General features: G+C 37.2%; 1 protein-coding gene across 9 annotated transcripts in view; it reads left to right on the top strand.

Annotated features, from left to right (window-relative positions):
* Nckap5 (NCK associated protein 5) overlaps nt 1-18,281 on the top strand; it is a 949,190-nt gene that overhangs the window by 875,748 nt on the left and 55,161 nt on the right. For 8 of the 9 annotated variants that reach the window (XM_063259587.1, XM_023561118.2, XM_063259589.1 and 5 more), the window contains 2 exons: nt 15,199-15,513; nt 18,020-18,156. In XM_063259587.1, coding sequence (XP_063115657.1) covers nt 15,199-15,513; nt 18,020-18,156 — 452 coding nt within the window. Of the gene's footprint in view, nt 1-15,198; nt 15,514-18,019; nt 18,157-18,281 lie in introns of those variants that run through there. The other variant, XM_063259595.1, reaches the window with a different exon arrangement.

The following is an 18,281-nucleotide window of genomic DNA, read 5'->3' as shown; positions in this document are numbered from 1 at the left end:
TCTGGTATTTTAGCTACCTGTGATATAGAGTGACTTATTTCAGATGATAGCTATTTGGGTTTCTACATACCTCATTTATCTATGTCTTAAATTATTTTTCCATGTCTGGAAAATTTTTTACTATTACTTCTGTAAACAAGTTTTTTTTTTTTTTCCCCTTTATGCTGCCTTAATTTTTCACTAATTCCAGTTTGCTTATATTAGTCTTTTTCCCATTGCTAGAGGCGTTGAGTCCATTTTTGATGTTCTCTTGTTGGGTTTTTTTTTTTTTTCTGGTCTTTTCGTTTTTATCAGTACCAGGGATCGAACTCAAGACTGCCTGCTTGCAAGACAGGCGCTTATGCCGCTGAGCTAAATCCTCAGCCCCTCTCTTGTTGCTTTTAAAGTATCTCTCATTAATATATTTTCTAGATCTGATATTGATTTCTTCTTTTGCCTATACTTGCAATTATAGTTTTTTGTTTGTTTGTTTGTTTTTTGTCTTTTTCCTTTTTATCGGTATGGGGGATCGAACCCACGATTGCCTGCTTGCAAGGCAGGCGCTTATGCCGCTGAGCTAAATCTCTAGCCCCTACTTGTAATTATAATTTTAACCCAAGCATTTTACTTGGAACCTTTTTATGTACTCCCATTCATTTATATACTTGGAATTCATGTTTTCCACCTTTTTCTTGAGCTCCACTAGATCTTTGTTATGTTCTCTGTAGAATACTAATCATTTGGTTCATTAGGATCATTATCTGTTTGTTTATATCTTTGAATTTGTGAGCACCTTATTGAACCGCCTTGCTACTTCCACTAATATCCTTTCAGACCTTTTTGTGTGTGGCTTATGATTTCTTCCTCCTTCACTGCCCCCTGGAACGGGGTTTGGAGAGTTGGGAGGTTTTGGAGGCATTTCATTGCCTTGTCTTTTCATTTCTATTTTTTAAGTTGGTTTCATTGCTTTCTATGCTGAGGTTTATTGATTGAGTATAGTGGATAACTTGGTTGCACTGACTATTGTTCTTTGCTTCTGTCTCAGTCTCTAGCTACCTTGGTTTATTTAAGAAGGTGGCAACTTCTTTGGCCCAGTAGCCAGTTTTTCAGGAATGGGTCCCAGTATTGTTAATGACTCCAGGACAATTCAGATATTGGCATACAGAGAAAGCCAACTGTCAGCAACAACTGTGTCACCTTGCCTATAGCAGTGAAGGCAATGACAGCAATAGTGTCAAATATGGACTAGATATTGACAAATCCTAAGAACCACTCATGAGCCATATTTAACCAAAGTAAAGCAATGTGTAATTTTAGCATAGACCGTTAGGCAACCCAGATGTTGACCTACAGAAATTAGACTGCATTCTGACTGATGTGGGCAACTGTGTGGGAGCTTAAGGAGACCAAGGAACTACATGTTATCTCCTTCAGATCACCCCCTCTATAGGTTTCACTCACCAAAACTGGCCTCCCCTCGCAGAATACAGGCCCCATGATCTTCCTGGCCCAAGCATGTGCTCCTCAGGGAATCCCCATGTAACTCACAGTATCTCTAACCTTGTCTCCTAAGACTGTCTCTTACCCAGTCTCTGCAGTAGGGTTACATTTCAGTCCTAGAGTAATACTTTCAGGGTTGGGGATATAGCACAGTGGCGCAGTGCTTGCCTGGAAAGGGTGGAGTGGTGAGATCCATCCCTGACATCAATAAAATAAAGGAGGGAGGGAGGGAGGGAGGGAGGGAAGGAAGGAAGGAAGGAAGGAAGGAAGGAAGGAAGGAAGGAAGGAAGGAAAAGGAAAAGGAAAGAAAGAAGGAAGGAAAGAAAGAAAAAGAAAGAAAGAAAGTCACAGAGACACTTTCCTCCAAGATCTTGGTCTCACCCTCAGTCAGGTCAGTCTTTTGGTTGCCTCCTCTGCCACCCTGTGCTGAAGAGAGCCAAGGCTCAGTACCCACTAGGAGGTAGTAGCTTGGCTGCTTCTCTAGTTCTTATACAGGAAATGTAAGGTGTCTAGTGGCAGAAGGCAGGTAGGCAGAGCTTCTGTGTGCTGTAATTTTAAAGCACTACTTTAGCTATATCCCATTTTATTTTCATATTCATTTACTATAAATTATTCTCTAATTTTTAATGTTCAGGATAGGTAGTCATGTACTTCTTTGTTTCCAAATATGTGCAGACTTTTCCAGACATCTTTTTTCTGTTGATTTCTGTTTTAATTCCATGATGACCAGAACATATTTTGTATGCTTTTGATCCCTCTAAATTGGCTAGTTTGCTTTATGATGGTTATTATCCATAGATGGATTTGTAGTAAAAAATAATATATATTCTTCCCTTAATGGGGAGGATCTTCTATAAAATAGGTTAAAGTCATTTAATTGTTTAGATCTTACTGTGATTATCTCTTTGTGTTCTGCTAACAGAAACCTGTTTATAACTTCAGTTATAAACTTGTCTTTTCCTCTTTTCAGTTGTATCAGTTTTTACTTTATACGTTTTAGAGCTCTAATTTTGTAGAATATACATTTAGAGTTATTACATCTTCTAGAATAACTGACCCTGTTATCACTAAAATAAGTTCTCTTCACTCCTGATAATATTTGTTTCCAAAGTCAACATTTTTTCTGATTTTAGAGTATTACTTCTCTTACTTTTAATTAGTGTTTTCATGGAATATGTTTTTAAGTCCTTCATATATATCTATTTATATATACATATATATGTATATAAATATCTATATAGTGGATTTTTACAAACAACATATAAGTAAGTCTTGCTTTTTAAAAATTTGGTATGATGCTCTCACCCTATTAATTTGAGTTTTAAAGCGTTCATGTTTAATATACTTCAGTTTGCAAACACTTTTGTTTGTGAACAGTTTGATTCACATACAGAAGTGTTTGGCAATTTATTACTTTTGTTTGGCAATTCTGCATCAGGTAACGAACACATCTGCAGCCATCCTTTCTGCTCAAATGTAAAACTATCTTTTCCATAATCATGGAATGAATTAAGTAAGTATGTGAACAAGGAGCCACTGTATTTATCTAGATGGCTGGGTTTAAATCTACTGCCTCATGATTTATTATCTATTAGTTCCATTTGTTCTTCATATTCTTATTTTTCTCTGCTCTCCTTTGAATTTAATTTTTTATGATTCTATTTTATCTCTACTTGTAACTTGTTAGCTATTTTCTCTGATGTCTGTTTTCATGGTGATCTAAATTTTAAATATTACATCTTCACTTTATCAAGCGTTATCTTATATAAAATATTGCAGATTACCTCCATAGAGCCCCTTTCATCCTTTCTGTTGGTCTTACATATTTTAGTTCTACATATACTTGAAATTTCACAATATTTATTTTATGTTCTCACAATACCATTTTTAGGTCTATTTCTTCATTTATGTATATCCAGATATTCCTCGGTATCCATTTTTTATCTGCCTATGAGACTTTCTCTAATGTTTCTTATATTAAAGACTCACTGGCAATAAATTATCTCAAATTGTATTTGTCTAGAAATTATTTGTATTTGTTTTAATTTTTAAAACTTATTTAAGTGTTGATTAACTCAACTTGATTTCTGAAATACTGATAGGCTTTTGTTTTTCCTTTTATCACTTTAAACATGTTATTTCACTCTCTTATAGCTTTTTTACTTTTTTAAAAATAATTCTATTATTTGATCTGTGTTGCTGTGGAAAATTTTTTTCCTCAGTTACTTTTAAATTGTTATCACTGACATTCATCAATTTGATTATGATGTGGTTTTCTTGGTTTGGTTTTCTCCATGTTGGTTCTGATTGGCATTCATTGAACCTCTTAGATGTCAAATTCACAATTCTCATGAAATTTGGCATGTTTTTGGTTATAATTTTTACATGATTTTTTCTTTCCTTCTGACACCCTAATTGTATGCATTTAAGTTCTTATTACTCACTCACAGATCACTGATGTCTTATGTCTTTTATTTTTAGTGCTTTATTTTGTCTTCAAATTCACTGATCTTTATTTCTATACCCAGTACCTCTTCTAATGTGCTATTAATTTTATACAATATATTTTTTCATTTAAGTGTACTTTTTCCAGTCTATAATTTTCATTTAGGTATTTTTATTAATGTAATACCTTTTAATTGTGTTCAAGTTTTACTTTACATTTTTTATATTTTATGATGCAGTAACCACTTTAGTCTTTTTATTGATTTATTATCTTTCTCACTTCCTTTTCTATTCAAGTGGTTTATTTTTTCTCTTGATTAATCCCAACTTCTGCTTTTTTGCATGTCTGATGATTTTAATTGTGTATCAGAAACTGTAAACTTCACACTGGTGGATGTTGAATTTCATTGTCTTCCTAGGATGATGGTTGAACTTTTTTCTGGGATACTTTCAGACATTTGCACACTATTTCCTCAAGTCCCGTTATTCAATTTTGTTATGCCAAGTTTAGGAAATCATTTATTACTGGTATAATTTAGCTTCCCTGTGAAGGCTGGATCCTTCATAAAATTCTACCCTGTGGTCCTTATGCTGGAAGGCCTAATCTCTCAGGATGTTGGAAACTTCTATTATTTTCAGTCTTATATGAGTTCCAGAAATTATTTAACCTACTACTTTATAGTAATTCTTGTTCTGATCTCATGAACTTTATGTCAAGAATATGTAGGTCCATACTTGACCAAAGACTGAAGGGAAATCTCTGTTTTTAACTTTTCTCTCCAGTAAACTGCCCTGTAACTTCTATCTACCTTAATCCCTTCCCTCCTAACAAATGTGTTACATCTTCAATCCAACAACCTCCAGATTCTACTGATACTCCCTCTCCTTATGATTCTGCTTGGAAACCTTCTTTAGGCAACTGTTTGAAGAAACTGTAACGCTCACCTAATTTGCTTCACTTGATTCAGAAAGCAAGTTCTGTGCTGCTTGTCATCCAAAGTCTTGAGGACAGTGCAGTGTAGTGTCTGTGTCTGCTGCAGTTTAATCCTTCATGGACAGATGCAAAAATTGCGTATGCTTTCTCATACTCATATCCCCGTGTCTGATGGATTTCAGTTCTCTTTTGGTTATCTGCATGTAGAGGCAGTGACAGTATACTGGCAAGAGGAAGGTGGTAGCTGAAATAGAAAGATAGGTTTGTCTTAACCCTAACCTTTTCACCTCAGTCCTACTACCATCACACCAAAGAAAAAAAATGATCCTTGAATATTCACCTAATATGCATTACCTTATAATAGCTAAAATTCTTATCAAATAAGTAAGTGATGTTAAAATGAATAATTTTAAAAGCTTAAGGATATGAAGGCTTGAGCTTTCCTCCTTTCTGCATATAATTCAGAAAATAATTAATGCTGATTAAATGCAGGGACAAATGGAGAAAAACATTTTTGAACCATAAATTTTTAATCTGCCCGAAACCTTTTATTAAGTGTCTGTAATTACAGTAATACAAAAACTAAAATAATTTGTAGCATATATTTCTTTCACTTGAGAAAGTTAGAGTAATAATAGACTCCTTTAGCTCCAACGCTTCTCTATCTTTAATAACATTCTCATCAGTTGCTAAATTGATATCTCAGAATATCACCGTGCTCCCCTATTTTCTATGCTTCTCTTCCTTTAGCATCCTACCCAAGATTTATTTTCTTTCTTTCCTTCCCTTATGTGCCTTATCAAAGCAGATGCTATCAAGGCAAATAAAATGAAGAACAGAGGCAGCTGTCCATATAGTTTCACAAACCTGATATAGAGTAAGAGATTTAGAGAGACAGAGTTACCCATAATAGCCATCAGTGTCTATCAGTTTCACCAGATAATTGTTCAACTTTTCACTTCATTTTGTCAGGACAGCAAGAGATGAAATGAATCTTTGAGAAAATAGACAATTGAAGGATATCTTTTTAGGATAGAAATTTGTACCTTCTGCAAGGGGAAATCATGACTTACTAATTTGTAAGTGTGAGCTAAAAATAAAGTAGTATCAGTAAATATCATTTGTTTAGGTCTTTGAAATACCTTATATAAGTACCAGCCTAAAAGTGAATTAAAAGTACATGCAAACAAATGGCTACATTATAATTAGGCTGAAGTAAAGGGTTGAAGATAGAGTAATTTTGATGGATAGAGAACAGGCAAAGATAATGGGGAAAGAACAGAGATAAGTTGACATTTCTTCAATTAAAAAAATGATAGATCTCAGGGCTAGAACCATTGTGATTCTACATCTTATGGTACTTAAAAGGCTTTGTTGACTTTGTGTAAACTCAGTTTATTTTATTAGGAAGACACCAAGCTAAGTAGTACAATATTTGACCTGTGGACAAGGAGCTGCTTATGTGATAGTCATTGATTTGTGGGGTGTTGGCAGGATCTACGTTATACTCTCATAAGGGCTTTGCCCAAAGCAATGACTCCCAAAACAGCACCTAGGAATCTGAGACCTATGGCTATTCCCAGATCAGCTGCCTAAGTCCCAGAAGTGTGTTGTGATCACTTAGCCTATTTCTGCACATTACAGTAAATAGTTTCCGCAAGTGTACCCATTGTTTTCCAGTACACACATGGTAGCCTAACAAGACATAAAAAGTTATGTGAGGACTGCAGCATCTTTCAGTATAGAGATAATTATTAAAATATATAAAATAAAAAATGTTTTGAGAGCTGCACAGTATGTCCCAGAATATTAGACAAAGAGTCATCCCCCAAACTAATAGAGGTCATTTGAGTATCAGTGATCAAAAAGAGTACATCTTAAGGAATTATTTCCCTGAATGATTGTACCACATATTTATGTAAGTAAATCCAAGAATATTTCTGTGACTTCTGTCCTTTATGAGCATTTGCAACATATTTCTATCCTTTTCCAATTTATGCTGTAGAGTCACATCTGACCCAAGAATTTATGTGATGCTACGCTTAAGACTGTGTTTACTAGCTAGTGAGCTAGCACTTCTTTTATATTGCTCTAAATAATTTACCCTTCACCTTTACAAAGAAATTTCATGGTATACTTTTTTCTTTTCTTTTTTTTAATGCCCTACATCTTTTTCTCATGATCATTCCCTATACGGTGTGTACCAATCTCTCAACATCCTGTGTGTGTGTGTGTGCACATGCTAAGGGAACACAAGGGTCTGGAGAACAAATTTTCATTCTGCCATACATTCATTCTTCCAGTCTTGCCAAGCTTAAATGTAGTTTAAATTTAGAGGCTGACTGTTATGCATTCCAAAGGCATCAAGTTGAATTTATCCTTCCAGAAGGTCATTTTAATGCCACAGCCAAAAGTTACCCAATAGCTGTGAATAAATGTAACTATGGGCATTTTTGACTGTTTTGACAAAACCATGGGGGAAACTTAGAATGAATAACCACCATTTAATTGATGTAACTTTGCCAAAGGCTTGTATTTTTGTTTTCAGTTTGTTTCAATCATATAAATGAAAAGAAGGATGTGCAAATAAAGAGATCTGTTCTCCCATCTGTGATTTAAGTTTCTGTAGCCAGTAACACATGTAACTTATACACGTTTAGGAACGTGGAGATAACTCCTAAAAAGACTTATTTACATGACCATCTGCATTTACATGACCGAATGCACCAGTGTATAAAATGTTATGAGTATTAAATACCCATAAGTTACTCTTCCTGGCTGGTGAATTGTGTTGGGTCTTCATTGCTGAATTGTCTGGCTAAAATTTCTAGAGCTATGATAGAAGTTTTCTAAGTGAAAAAATTGTCTGAATTTCAAACTTTTCTGTTTTATTGGGACCTACTATGTGTGAAGACTGAAGAGGAAAGAAAAGTGATTACTGAAGTAGTTTGGACCTCTTAAATGGCTAGATTCTTGCACAGAAGCAAATACAAGTCGAGTATCCCTAATCTAAAAATGCAAAGTTTAAATTTCTGAATGCTGACTTGATGCTCAAAGAGTTTCAGATTTTAAAGCATTTCAGGTTTCAGATTTTCAGATTAGAAGTAGCCAACCTGTATTCCAAAATCCAAAAAACTCCAAACTCTGAAGTACTTCTGGCCTCAAGCATTCCAGACAGGAAACACTCAACCTATGGAAGCTTTTAGGAAAGAGGTACCAGTGTCTCTAAGGGAAAATCATGGTGTACTAATTTGGGAACATTCTCTGATAATTTCCTAGGTCTGTAAACAATGAAGCATCACTAGCCCTTGTTCAGTTAGGATTTATTTTAAAAAAAAAAAAAAGCAGCCTGTCAGGGAACCAACTCCAAATGAAATTTTTCAAGAAAATATTTTCTCTTGTTTTGTTTGTTTGTTGTTGTTGTTGTTTGTTTATTTGGTTTTGGTACTAGGGGGTTGAACTCAGGGTCTTTACACTAAACTACACCACCAGGAAGTGTTTGTTTGCTTTTGAGAGAGTCTCACTAAATTAGTTTCCAGACAGTGTTCAAATCTGACATCCTCTTGCCTCAGCCTCCCAGAGTGCTGGATTAGAGGGCTGTTCCAACATTCCCAGCTCTCCTTTGTATTTATACCTGGCTCAGTTGCAACTAGCTCATTGTATATTGGTCCATATTCATTAACACTTCTGATGAACTCACCCCCCCAAGGAAATGGTTACCAAAAGGTAACTGCTTAAGAAATAACCAGGATAATTGTTTAGTAAAATATATAACTAGTGTTGCGCTGTAACACTAGCTGCACAGGCAACAGCTTGGTTTGCCTTGGATGCCATGACAATATATATGTCACCTCCTTATCTCATCTCTCCCAGGCAACTACTTGTGAACATTTAATGAACACCTCCCTTAAAAAAAAAAACACTATTCTCAAGTTGTTTAAAAATAAGCCATGACTGTCCAGGTCAAAAACACCTTGTTGTTGCACAACCAGCAGGTAATCAAGCAGGTCTTCAAGCTCAGTCTTTACAGCTCTGAAGCCTAAACTGGTCACACTTCATTCATCTGAATAGACATTTACATCTCAAGTTGGATTTTCTCTAGTCTGTCAAGGACACAAATAATAATAATACCAAGAATTGTGGCTTACCAAATCAAATGATTCAATACTTATTTAGTAGTGTCTGTATAAGGTCAAAACACTTGAATCTGTAGAAAACTTTTACAGATGAATGAGTGGTAGTACCCAAACACCCCAAATCATCACTTACATTCCTCTCCCCTGGGTATTTACATTCATGAAAACAGTGTTGGAAATCAACTTTTCCCTTCACAGCTATTTATAAATGTAGTATTGTTGAGTGAGAGAATATACAGTGAAATGGGTTTAGAGGAAGCTTGGCCAACCAGTGTAAGAGACAATTTGTTTTAAAAGGCTGCAATTTGCTATTCTGTGAAAATGCATAAAAAAAGTTATTATTAGTGTACTGTTACTCCTTGCTACAGATAGCTTCCAGGAAGTGAACTTAGTTTTCCCAAATTGGTTTTCTCATTTCTGTGGGTGCTGGTAATAAACAGGATACCAGATTCTTTCTGGCATCTGCAGTAGTAGAGGATGAGGGCCACTGCTCTGCCTATCTGAATGAATGAAGTCTGACTATATGTGAAAAACAGCTAACAGAAAAGGAAGTCAGCTCTGTGCTTCGGTTGCTGGTCTCACAACAAAAAGAAATAGATTGAGATTTCTCAAGAAAAAAATTGCTTTTAAAGAATATAAAGGAAAATGTTGGTTTTCATCCTCCTTTGGCTGGTTGCACACCAGTGAGGGCTGACTACGTGTTAGATACTATGCTGAGTGCTGGCCCAACAGAAGATGTTTAGACACTCCATCAGCCTAGTGTTCATAATGCCCACACTGGATAAGGGCAATGATGGTGTCAGGAACTATTAGACATGGGAGTATGGAAGAAATTAATAAGATCTACTCTACCTCCAGGCCATTTACGGTCTAATAGCAGTTACTTCAAGAACTCTCATTTTTAAGTAATTACTAGTATGCTTGTTGCAAGCATTGTGCTGGGTTAATCAAAGGGTTCATTTCTAGTCTCCAAAACTTTCCTAGGATGAAGATAGTGTTATCAGAGGGCAGTAGACTAACAGCAAATGAGTGGGGATTTTACATTGTATACTCCAAATTAACACTTTTAAAAATCCTCAGTGGAAACATTTCTCCAGAGTTTCTTCTTTGGTGCTGATTCACACAGAAGCTTGCTTGACTGCTTGCCCCTTGGCTGTTTATTGCCTCTTGGATATTGTCACTTTACTCACTTCTAAAGCCAGATACTACAGAGTATCCTTTCTCTGTGCTATCTTAACATTCTTCTCAATAAAGGAAAGCTTTACAGAAAGTCTTATATCTACTGCACAGGCTAAAATGAATCTATCTTCTTTTATGCCATATATTTTCAAAGTTACGTATTCAGGGTATTGGTAAAAGAACTTCCCAAGTCCATTATGTAAGTAAAAGACTCCTTATTCTACTGATAATGTGCCCTTCTTAGGTCCTGGGCTTGCTAAGATGAAGAGCCCTCACATGGCTAGTGGTCCTAGGAGCTGGCATTTTTATCAGTAAGCTATATATTTTCTATGTGTGGCATGACTTTAAGAGAACTGAGATGCAATGCCTCAAGTCACTTAATGGAATATCTGGAAAGCATTGATGGTGATAAGCATGAGAACCTACCTAGAGAGACTCTCAGAAGGCAAATAGAACAATTGGAATAGTGAGATGGGTGGCCAAGGTCAAAGATGCAATTGGTGACTTTGGAGGAAGAAGTCTGCTGATACTCAAGTGACCCAATCCCTGAACTTACTATTAAAGGGCCCGTTAAGCTCTGAACTCACAGCCTCAAATGTGAGCTCAGTGCTTGTCGAGCAAGAGCAAGTCATCTCATTCAAGATTCAAGGCAGGTTGGCCCTTTGAACTTTGTTCTTGCTACAGCCATTTAATTATTTTGTGAGTTCTTATAATTCTCTGGGAAGAAAAATTGGACTCACAAGTTTAGTATCCAACACTTTTTCAGGCTACAATATTTTTATGTACTGCAAGAAACTAATAGTGCTTTAAAGAAACTACATAAAGGCCAGGTCAGCATTTTTGATATAAACTCCTATTTCCCAAGGTGTATGCATTCTGAAGAAATTTGCTGGAGGGTGAAACTTGGCATATATCTGAGACCTGAATGTCCACATCTCATTTAATAGGTACTTATAAATGAGTCCCCACATTCTTTACATTTGGTACTTGGAATTCTTTGAAATAAAAAATGACCTTAATAGGTGGTTTCTGAGCTTAATGTCAGTGCACACAATTTTAAGATTATCAGAAAACTCAGAAATTCTAAAAGTTCTATTTTATAGATTCTTGGATGGCAATATTTTGTATTAATGGAAAAAGAAAATAATGTAAGGGGACAGGTGTCAGAAACAATAAGCACCAGACTCAGGCTTTCTTTGCTACTTTTTCTACCCCAAATCTCTCTTCTATAGTATTCCCTGCAGTTGCCCCTGTTATGTCTGGTAGATCTGGGATCTAGGGGTTCCTAGCTACCCCCTTTGCCAGGCTTCTCTGTCTCTCTCTCTGACATAGAAAGAAGAGCAGCCAGAGAAGACCAGGGCAAAGTGGAAGTACTTCTTTATTTGCAGAAGGAGGAAATAAAAAGCCACTACAAGGAATGAGGGCCACAGATGGGTCACTGCCTAATCTGGGGGTGTGGTCCTGTGGTCCTATTTTATGGAGTAGATGCCCTGTCTCCACCACACTGAGGGTCAGTCCTTGATGTTTTGAGATTATAGGCTTGTTGCTAAGGGCATGGTCTTGGGATCTAATAGGGGAATTTGGGCAGGCACAGCAACCTGTACTAGGAGGCATGATGCTGCCTACACAAAGATAGATGTCAAAACCACAACCTTTTAGTTTCAAACCACAAAGCTCCTTGGATACTGTTTGGTGCTCATAGCCACACAGAGGCTGTACTTTCTACCAGTGAAAAGCACCTGGATCTTTTAACCTTCTGCAGAGGTCCCTTCTGTCCCTATGCCTCAGAGACTCATTTTAGAGGACAAGCAAACACCTGTGGCTTCAGGGGTGGAACCTCTACTCAGGTCACTAAAAAAGGATTATCCCTTTGCCTTCTGAATCTTCACTTGAAGGCTGGATTAGGTCTCCAAGCCATAAAATATGTAGAGGAGAAAGATATAACCAGGAAACTTTGCCTCAGAAGTAGTGCCCATACAAGCAGGGAAGCACAATAAACATGGCATGAAAGTATAAGGATCCAGTCCAAGAGGTTGAACAGCATAGGTGTTACTTATACTTATGAGGCACTTTCAGTTTTCAGGAACTATAGCGATAAGGTTGTGTCGGCATCCTACACAGCAGGCAACTGAGTAGATGTGGGGCACACTAGCAATAGGTTCCAGCTTCAGAATGGAGACCCAAGCCAGAATTCCAGGCCAACAGAAGTAACAGAGCTGCTGGTACTGTGCCTAGGAACAGGTGGTTTCTCACACGGCTGCCTCAGTGCTTATGCTCTGAGTTCATCTTACTGTGCTCGGGGAATCTGGATAGCTTGGTGGTTAAGAGCAGTCTTTGTAATCAAGCAAGTCTAAATTCAAGTCCAAGGATGTAGCTCAGTGTGAAGTCCTGTGTTCAGTTACCAGTATCACAGAAAGAGAGAGAGAGAGAGAGAGACAGAGACAGAGACAGAGACAGAGAGAATATCAAGAATCAAGTATTGAGTCCAGGTTCTTAATAACATATGGCCTTAAGCAAATTTCTTTACCTTTTGAACCCTGAGTCTTTTATGAATGACAGTAATAGTTTTTACTTCATTGCATTTTGAAGATGAAGAGACAATATGAAGAAAACAATGAGCTCCAAAATATTGGGAGTAAATTATTCTGGCAGGCAATCTGAGATACATAGCTTTCAACACATCTCACATCCTATTAGACTTTAATTTCCACACCCAAGGACTAGGTCAGTTTTCATAATTATCTGTTTACTCCTATGTGTCTCAAACATTCAGACTTTAGCAATTGCTCCAAATATAGTACATGGGCATGCTAAACCTTAACAGTTGTCTACCTAGATTAAAATAGAAAAAGGCAGAGAAATGCAGATGGCAGGGTCTCTGCACTCCACTTCACTCTTCTGGCAATGCTTTCCCATGTAAGCAGCTGTTCATATGTCAAAAAAAGTCATTTTATAACAGTAAAGTTTTCTGTAATTGGAGAAAATGAGTAAAGAAAATAATGAATAGCCTGTAAGGCTCATTGAAAATAAAACAAAAATGAATGAGGCCAAACCTCAGGAATTGTGATCCTGGAAAAGGAACTCATCTTTCAGACCACGTGTTTCTGAGCTGAGGATCCTTCAATCCATGACCAAACCCTGAGACCCAGAAGCATAGAAAAAGGCTTAGTTAAACCATGGGAGGCATCATGGTCCAATTCAGTTCCACTGTCAAGATTGAAACCTCTCCTTTAGTGGAAACTTCATCTTCCCAGTGGTTCCAAAACCAAACACCAAATACCTAGAACCTTAAAAACAAAAAACAAAAACAAAAAACTCCATTGTTTTTACTTTGGTTTTAGGAAATTCCCAGAATTTTATACTGACTTATACCAAAGAGATATTGGGGAAGGCATGCAAATGATGCTGATGTTTGCTCAACATCAAATGAGGTTGTGTATGAAAAGTACTAGTTAGCTATCAGATATCTACTAATGTTCATAAACAGACTAGCATTTGTATATATTGTCGTTTATTATTTCATTCCTTTAGCTGTCTCATACTGTGCTAGATGTCATTCTTAATTCTAGGGATTTGGTGCTGAACATATACACATAGCAACCCTGTAAGGAACCTAAGATCCCAAGAGGTTTAAGCTCTTGTATGAAGAATCACACTATCTGTGGTTGGCAAAGACCACGTCATAAGCACTGTTCTATAAAGCACCAAAAAAATGGTAGCTGTTGGGCTTTTGATATAAAGCTTATACTGTAACTATATTTCCCACTGTACAGAGTTATGTCTTACCCAGTACTAGACTTTTTAAAAATGCAGATAAGGACGTTTCATTCCAAAATGTTTTGTATGAATAGAGACAATGAGATGTTGAAAGCTGACACATTGGCTTGGAAAAGTCACATCACCATTGCAGAAATTAAAAATAAAAATAATTTTTCTATATGAAAATTATAAGAGGAAACATAATTAGCAGTATTGTTTATGGCTTATGTTTAGATGTGCCCTCAAAACTTTATAGGTGGGACTGGATCTAGAGTGTGGAATGCAGGTGCTAAGATTAAGGGTATTAATGCTACTCGCCCTAAATAGTCTGGATAAAATAAAAGGAGCAGAAATACTCTACTAAGATCCCTTGTTGCTTTGCTGTTTCTATGCACCATGAACCGTTTCTCCCCTGCAAAGCTACCCTTGCCTTGGAGCTAACTGATTATGGACTGAAACCTCTACAAACTGTGAGCTAAATAAACCTTTCCTCCTTGGGCATCAGGCATTTTGTCCCAGCAACAAGAAAAGTAACAAAGATAAATATGTCACAAACATGGTAAAAATATATGCAATTTGTCCTACAGAATAATAGGATCCCTAGAATTAATAATAAATATAAATGGTACTGATAAGTTTTATCATTGCATAGGTGACAAAGTCTGAAAGTGGCTCTGGCATCTTTTCAGTAAGACTTCAAGTGGCAGTGGGGTTGAACAAAGTTCACATGCTAAGTGATGTGATGAATTATTTGTCCTCACAGTCAATTGAGAGGCAGAGATTGAGTTAACTGCACAGGTGGTAATTCATACAGGAGATACACAGTTGCCTTTGTTAGGACATTACTTCAGTTTGTTATGCATGCGCATTACCCATTTTATTTCAGTTAATAAATTTCACCTAACTTAAATCACATGATTTCCAGGTTGAAATAAGAATAATCAAAAATAATTATTGGTCTCTGATGACTGCTCCCTTTCTATTATAACTCTACTGAATTATCTATGGAATATTTGTATCTGACTATTGCTGCCTGTAACGGGCTGTTCTCACTTTCGTTTGGAAGGGGTTAATTTTATATTCCATTGAAGGTCTGTTTCATGCACCTTACTGGAAATTCACCACACTATTTCCAAATGTTTATTATTCTTTTTCTTAAAAATTCTTCTTTGTAAATATCCCCTTTCCTCAGATCATTACCAAATATCAACAATCTTTTAATCCTTTTTGGTGAGCCTTCTCTAATCCCCTCTGTTTATGTCTCAGAATCAAACTGCCAAATGAGAACGCTGGACAGTGGCATCGGGACCTTCCCACTCCCAGACTCAGGAAATCGTGTGACAGCACGGTACTTGTGCCAGCCAGACTCCTCAGAGGACACCGAGCCCCTCCTGCCTCTCCAGCAAGCCCCTTCCACAGCCTGCTCCATCAGAGCCCAAACCCTTGAACGAGAAGTGCCTTCCTTCACAGACAGCCAGCTTGCTACAGAGATGGCCATTGTTCATTCCACATCTGACCCCATCATGATGGCCAGAGGGACACGACCTCCTCAGAGTCACCTTCCCAAGGCAGCCTCTTCAGGTAAAATGCTAGTGGCTTCTTCTCAAGTACCATTTTTTTCTCCAGTCCATTTGGACAAAAATGGAAGATTTTCCACTAGAGAAAGTACAAGTCAATGATTTTTGAACATCCATGCATGTCTTCACCAAAAACTAAAACAGTATATGTAAAGAATCATTAACTCATAGTGTTTGTTACCTTAAGGAGTGCACTCACATAAAAGGCAGCAAATGTGTAAGCACTGTTATATGGCTATATGGGAAAAGCACCTGCCTGGCAAGTAAGTGTGAGACCGTGAGTTCAAGCCCCAGTACCAAAAAAAAAATGATTATGGGAAAAAAAATACATACATTCATGAGATTTTATCCTATAAAGCTTTGAATGTAAGTTTTACCAGTCTATACCCAAGATATAATATGACTAAAATGTCATTTTCCCTCTAACTAGAAGCCCTATGTCTTCTGACACATTCCTATCCTGTTTGCGTATGTTTACATGTTGAACCATAAATCTTAGTCTGATGGATCAGCAGTAGATTGTGCACTACTGGAAAGAAACACCAAGCCTTCCCATTGAGGCCTACTATCCTTCAGTGCAGTCAATTGAAACAAGCTTCTGTGATTAAAGACAAAGTCAGGCCAAGGGTCAAAGTTTTTCATGGTTCCCTCAAGATTAAAAATATTTACTGCAGACTGGAATGACACTAAATAATTTTTAACATGTGTGGCTTCTGTTGCTCTGACAACATGCGTAAGTACATAAACTACAGCTCTGAATGGAACACTTTCATTTACAATTAGATAATTAGGAGCTGCAAGCGGAGATTATACTACAGGTTTCTGAGAAATTAGAAAAAAAGACTTTTAATTAAGTATCTCTAAATGAATGCATCAGGCTACTCCCATAGTGGAGTTCTTCTTCCGTCCCATAATACCAGCTGCCACAGATGTTTGACCGCTGACTCCTGCTCATTCCAAACCCCCAGTCCGCTTTTAAAGGCTGTAATGCACATTATTTTAGAAACAAGTGCATTGTTAATTAATGACACTGCCCCCAGAGACTCAGGGGTGAAATCTTAGTTATAGATTATATGCTCCATGCCTGAATAGTCACATGTGTGACCTCAATTCAGCAGCGGCTGCAGAGTAGACTCCGTGATTAAACACTGTCATTATAACAAATTGAATAGAAACCACAAGCCTTGAATTGATTCAGGAGAAGGGGGTGGAACAGAGATTGTTCTGATATTGCTGTAGTATTCACTGCACTAGATTTCTAAGGTTTGTGTCTTAGTTAAACTGTGATGAAGAGTTGTTTTTTAAAAAAGTAGTATATGGTAGAGAGCCAGGTGAGCTGGCAAGACATTTTTGGGTCACCCATCCTTAAATGTCCCACCACCACACAGTATCTGTAGTCCAGAGGCAGCAAAATTTATCCAGAGTTTCTCTCTCCTCAGTGACCACTTGTTATTCATATGAAAACTAGAGATTAGAAGTATCTGGAACAAAAAGAAAATGAAATTAAGCCTATTTTCAACAGTCATTCCTGTTTAACATACATTTGACTGGATTTTTCTCTTATCCCATCTTAAAAATGGAAGTCATCCTATCAGTCTCTCAGGACTGATAAAAACACAGTCTGTTTACTTCTCATTAAGAGCAAAATGGTGTGGAGAGGATGTCACAGCATGTCCTGTTGGTAATTGTTGAGGCTGGAGAATAATGATAGCAAATCTTCTCTATAGCATGATAAAGGAATACATTCTGCAGGTTTATGTCCTATTATGTGTAAGGAGAAGCGTCCTTTAATCACTGTCTGCTAACTCCACCCTTACTACTCCAAGTGCAGTCCATGGACCAGCATCGTGAGTATCACCAGGGAATGTGTCAGCAAAGTTGATGCTCAGACCCCACACCTTCTCAATCAGAACTTGCAATTAGCAGAAGCACTAGTGGTGTGTGTATGCATGTTGAACCCACTAAAGCTTGAGAAGTGCTGCCCAGAAAGATCTTTAAGGACCTCGGAGTAAAGCCTCCCATATACATTATTGAAAAGGATCTTAACAGATTTTGTAAGAAAATAAGCATTACCTGCTCATCAGCTTGCAAAAGCCTGAAAATTTGAATCTTTCCTTTGGAACTATGACAGTACCTATTCACATAGTGAGGGCTCCGAGATAGTCTCCAAAACCTATTTGTTGTTTGAGGAATAACCTCAACATTTCACAAATGATCTGCCTTCTGAATCTTTTCTAACCTGAATATTCTCAACCTCTTGTAGAAAACAGGATCGCTAAAGTGGTTTCTTTTAGAAATATGTGTACATGATCAGGTAGATATTTTAGATAGCACAGACTACAGGGGACAGATTTGCAGGAAACTCAACCTGAACTGTATTCAAACCTTTTTATGATTTCAGAATATCTCCCTACCTACCTCTGTAAAGCTGTAAAAGGTTGGTAGCCGACTTGTGATTTAATACATATTTTCCTCTCTGACTTGTGATTTAATATATATTTTCCTCTCAGGAAAAACCAGTTTCCAAAAGCAGAGTGAAGCAGAGCTGAGGCCTCAGATGTGCTCATCATTTGAATATGCTGAAGACACAGTGGCTGGCAAACTGCTTCCAGACTGGGGCAGAGATGACACTGTAGCCAAGACCCAGGTAAGGGGTGGCCTGTGGGAGGAGGGTACCCACATGTTGGTCCTGTGAAAAGTAAACTCTTTATGATAGATTCAATTATAAATCAGATTTACTGTCCCTTTATTAAGTGTAAGCTCAAAGGCCCA

Source organism: Cavia porcellus, unplaced genomic scaffold (assembly GCF_034190915.1).
Source record: "Cavia porcellus strain 051 isolate PalLab524CR breed Dunkin Hartley unplaced genomic scaffold, mCavPor4.1 scaffold_12, whole genome shotgun sequence".
Lineage (NCBI taxonomy): Eukaryota > Metazoa > Chordata > Mammalia > Rodentia > Caviidae > Cavia > Cavia porcellus.
Note: the sequence above shows the minus strand (reverse complement) of the source record. Positions and strands in the feature narration are given on the sequence as shown.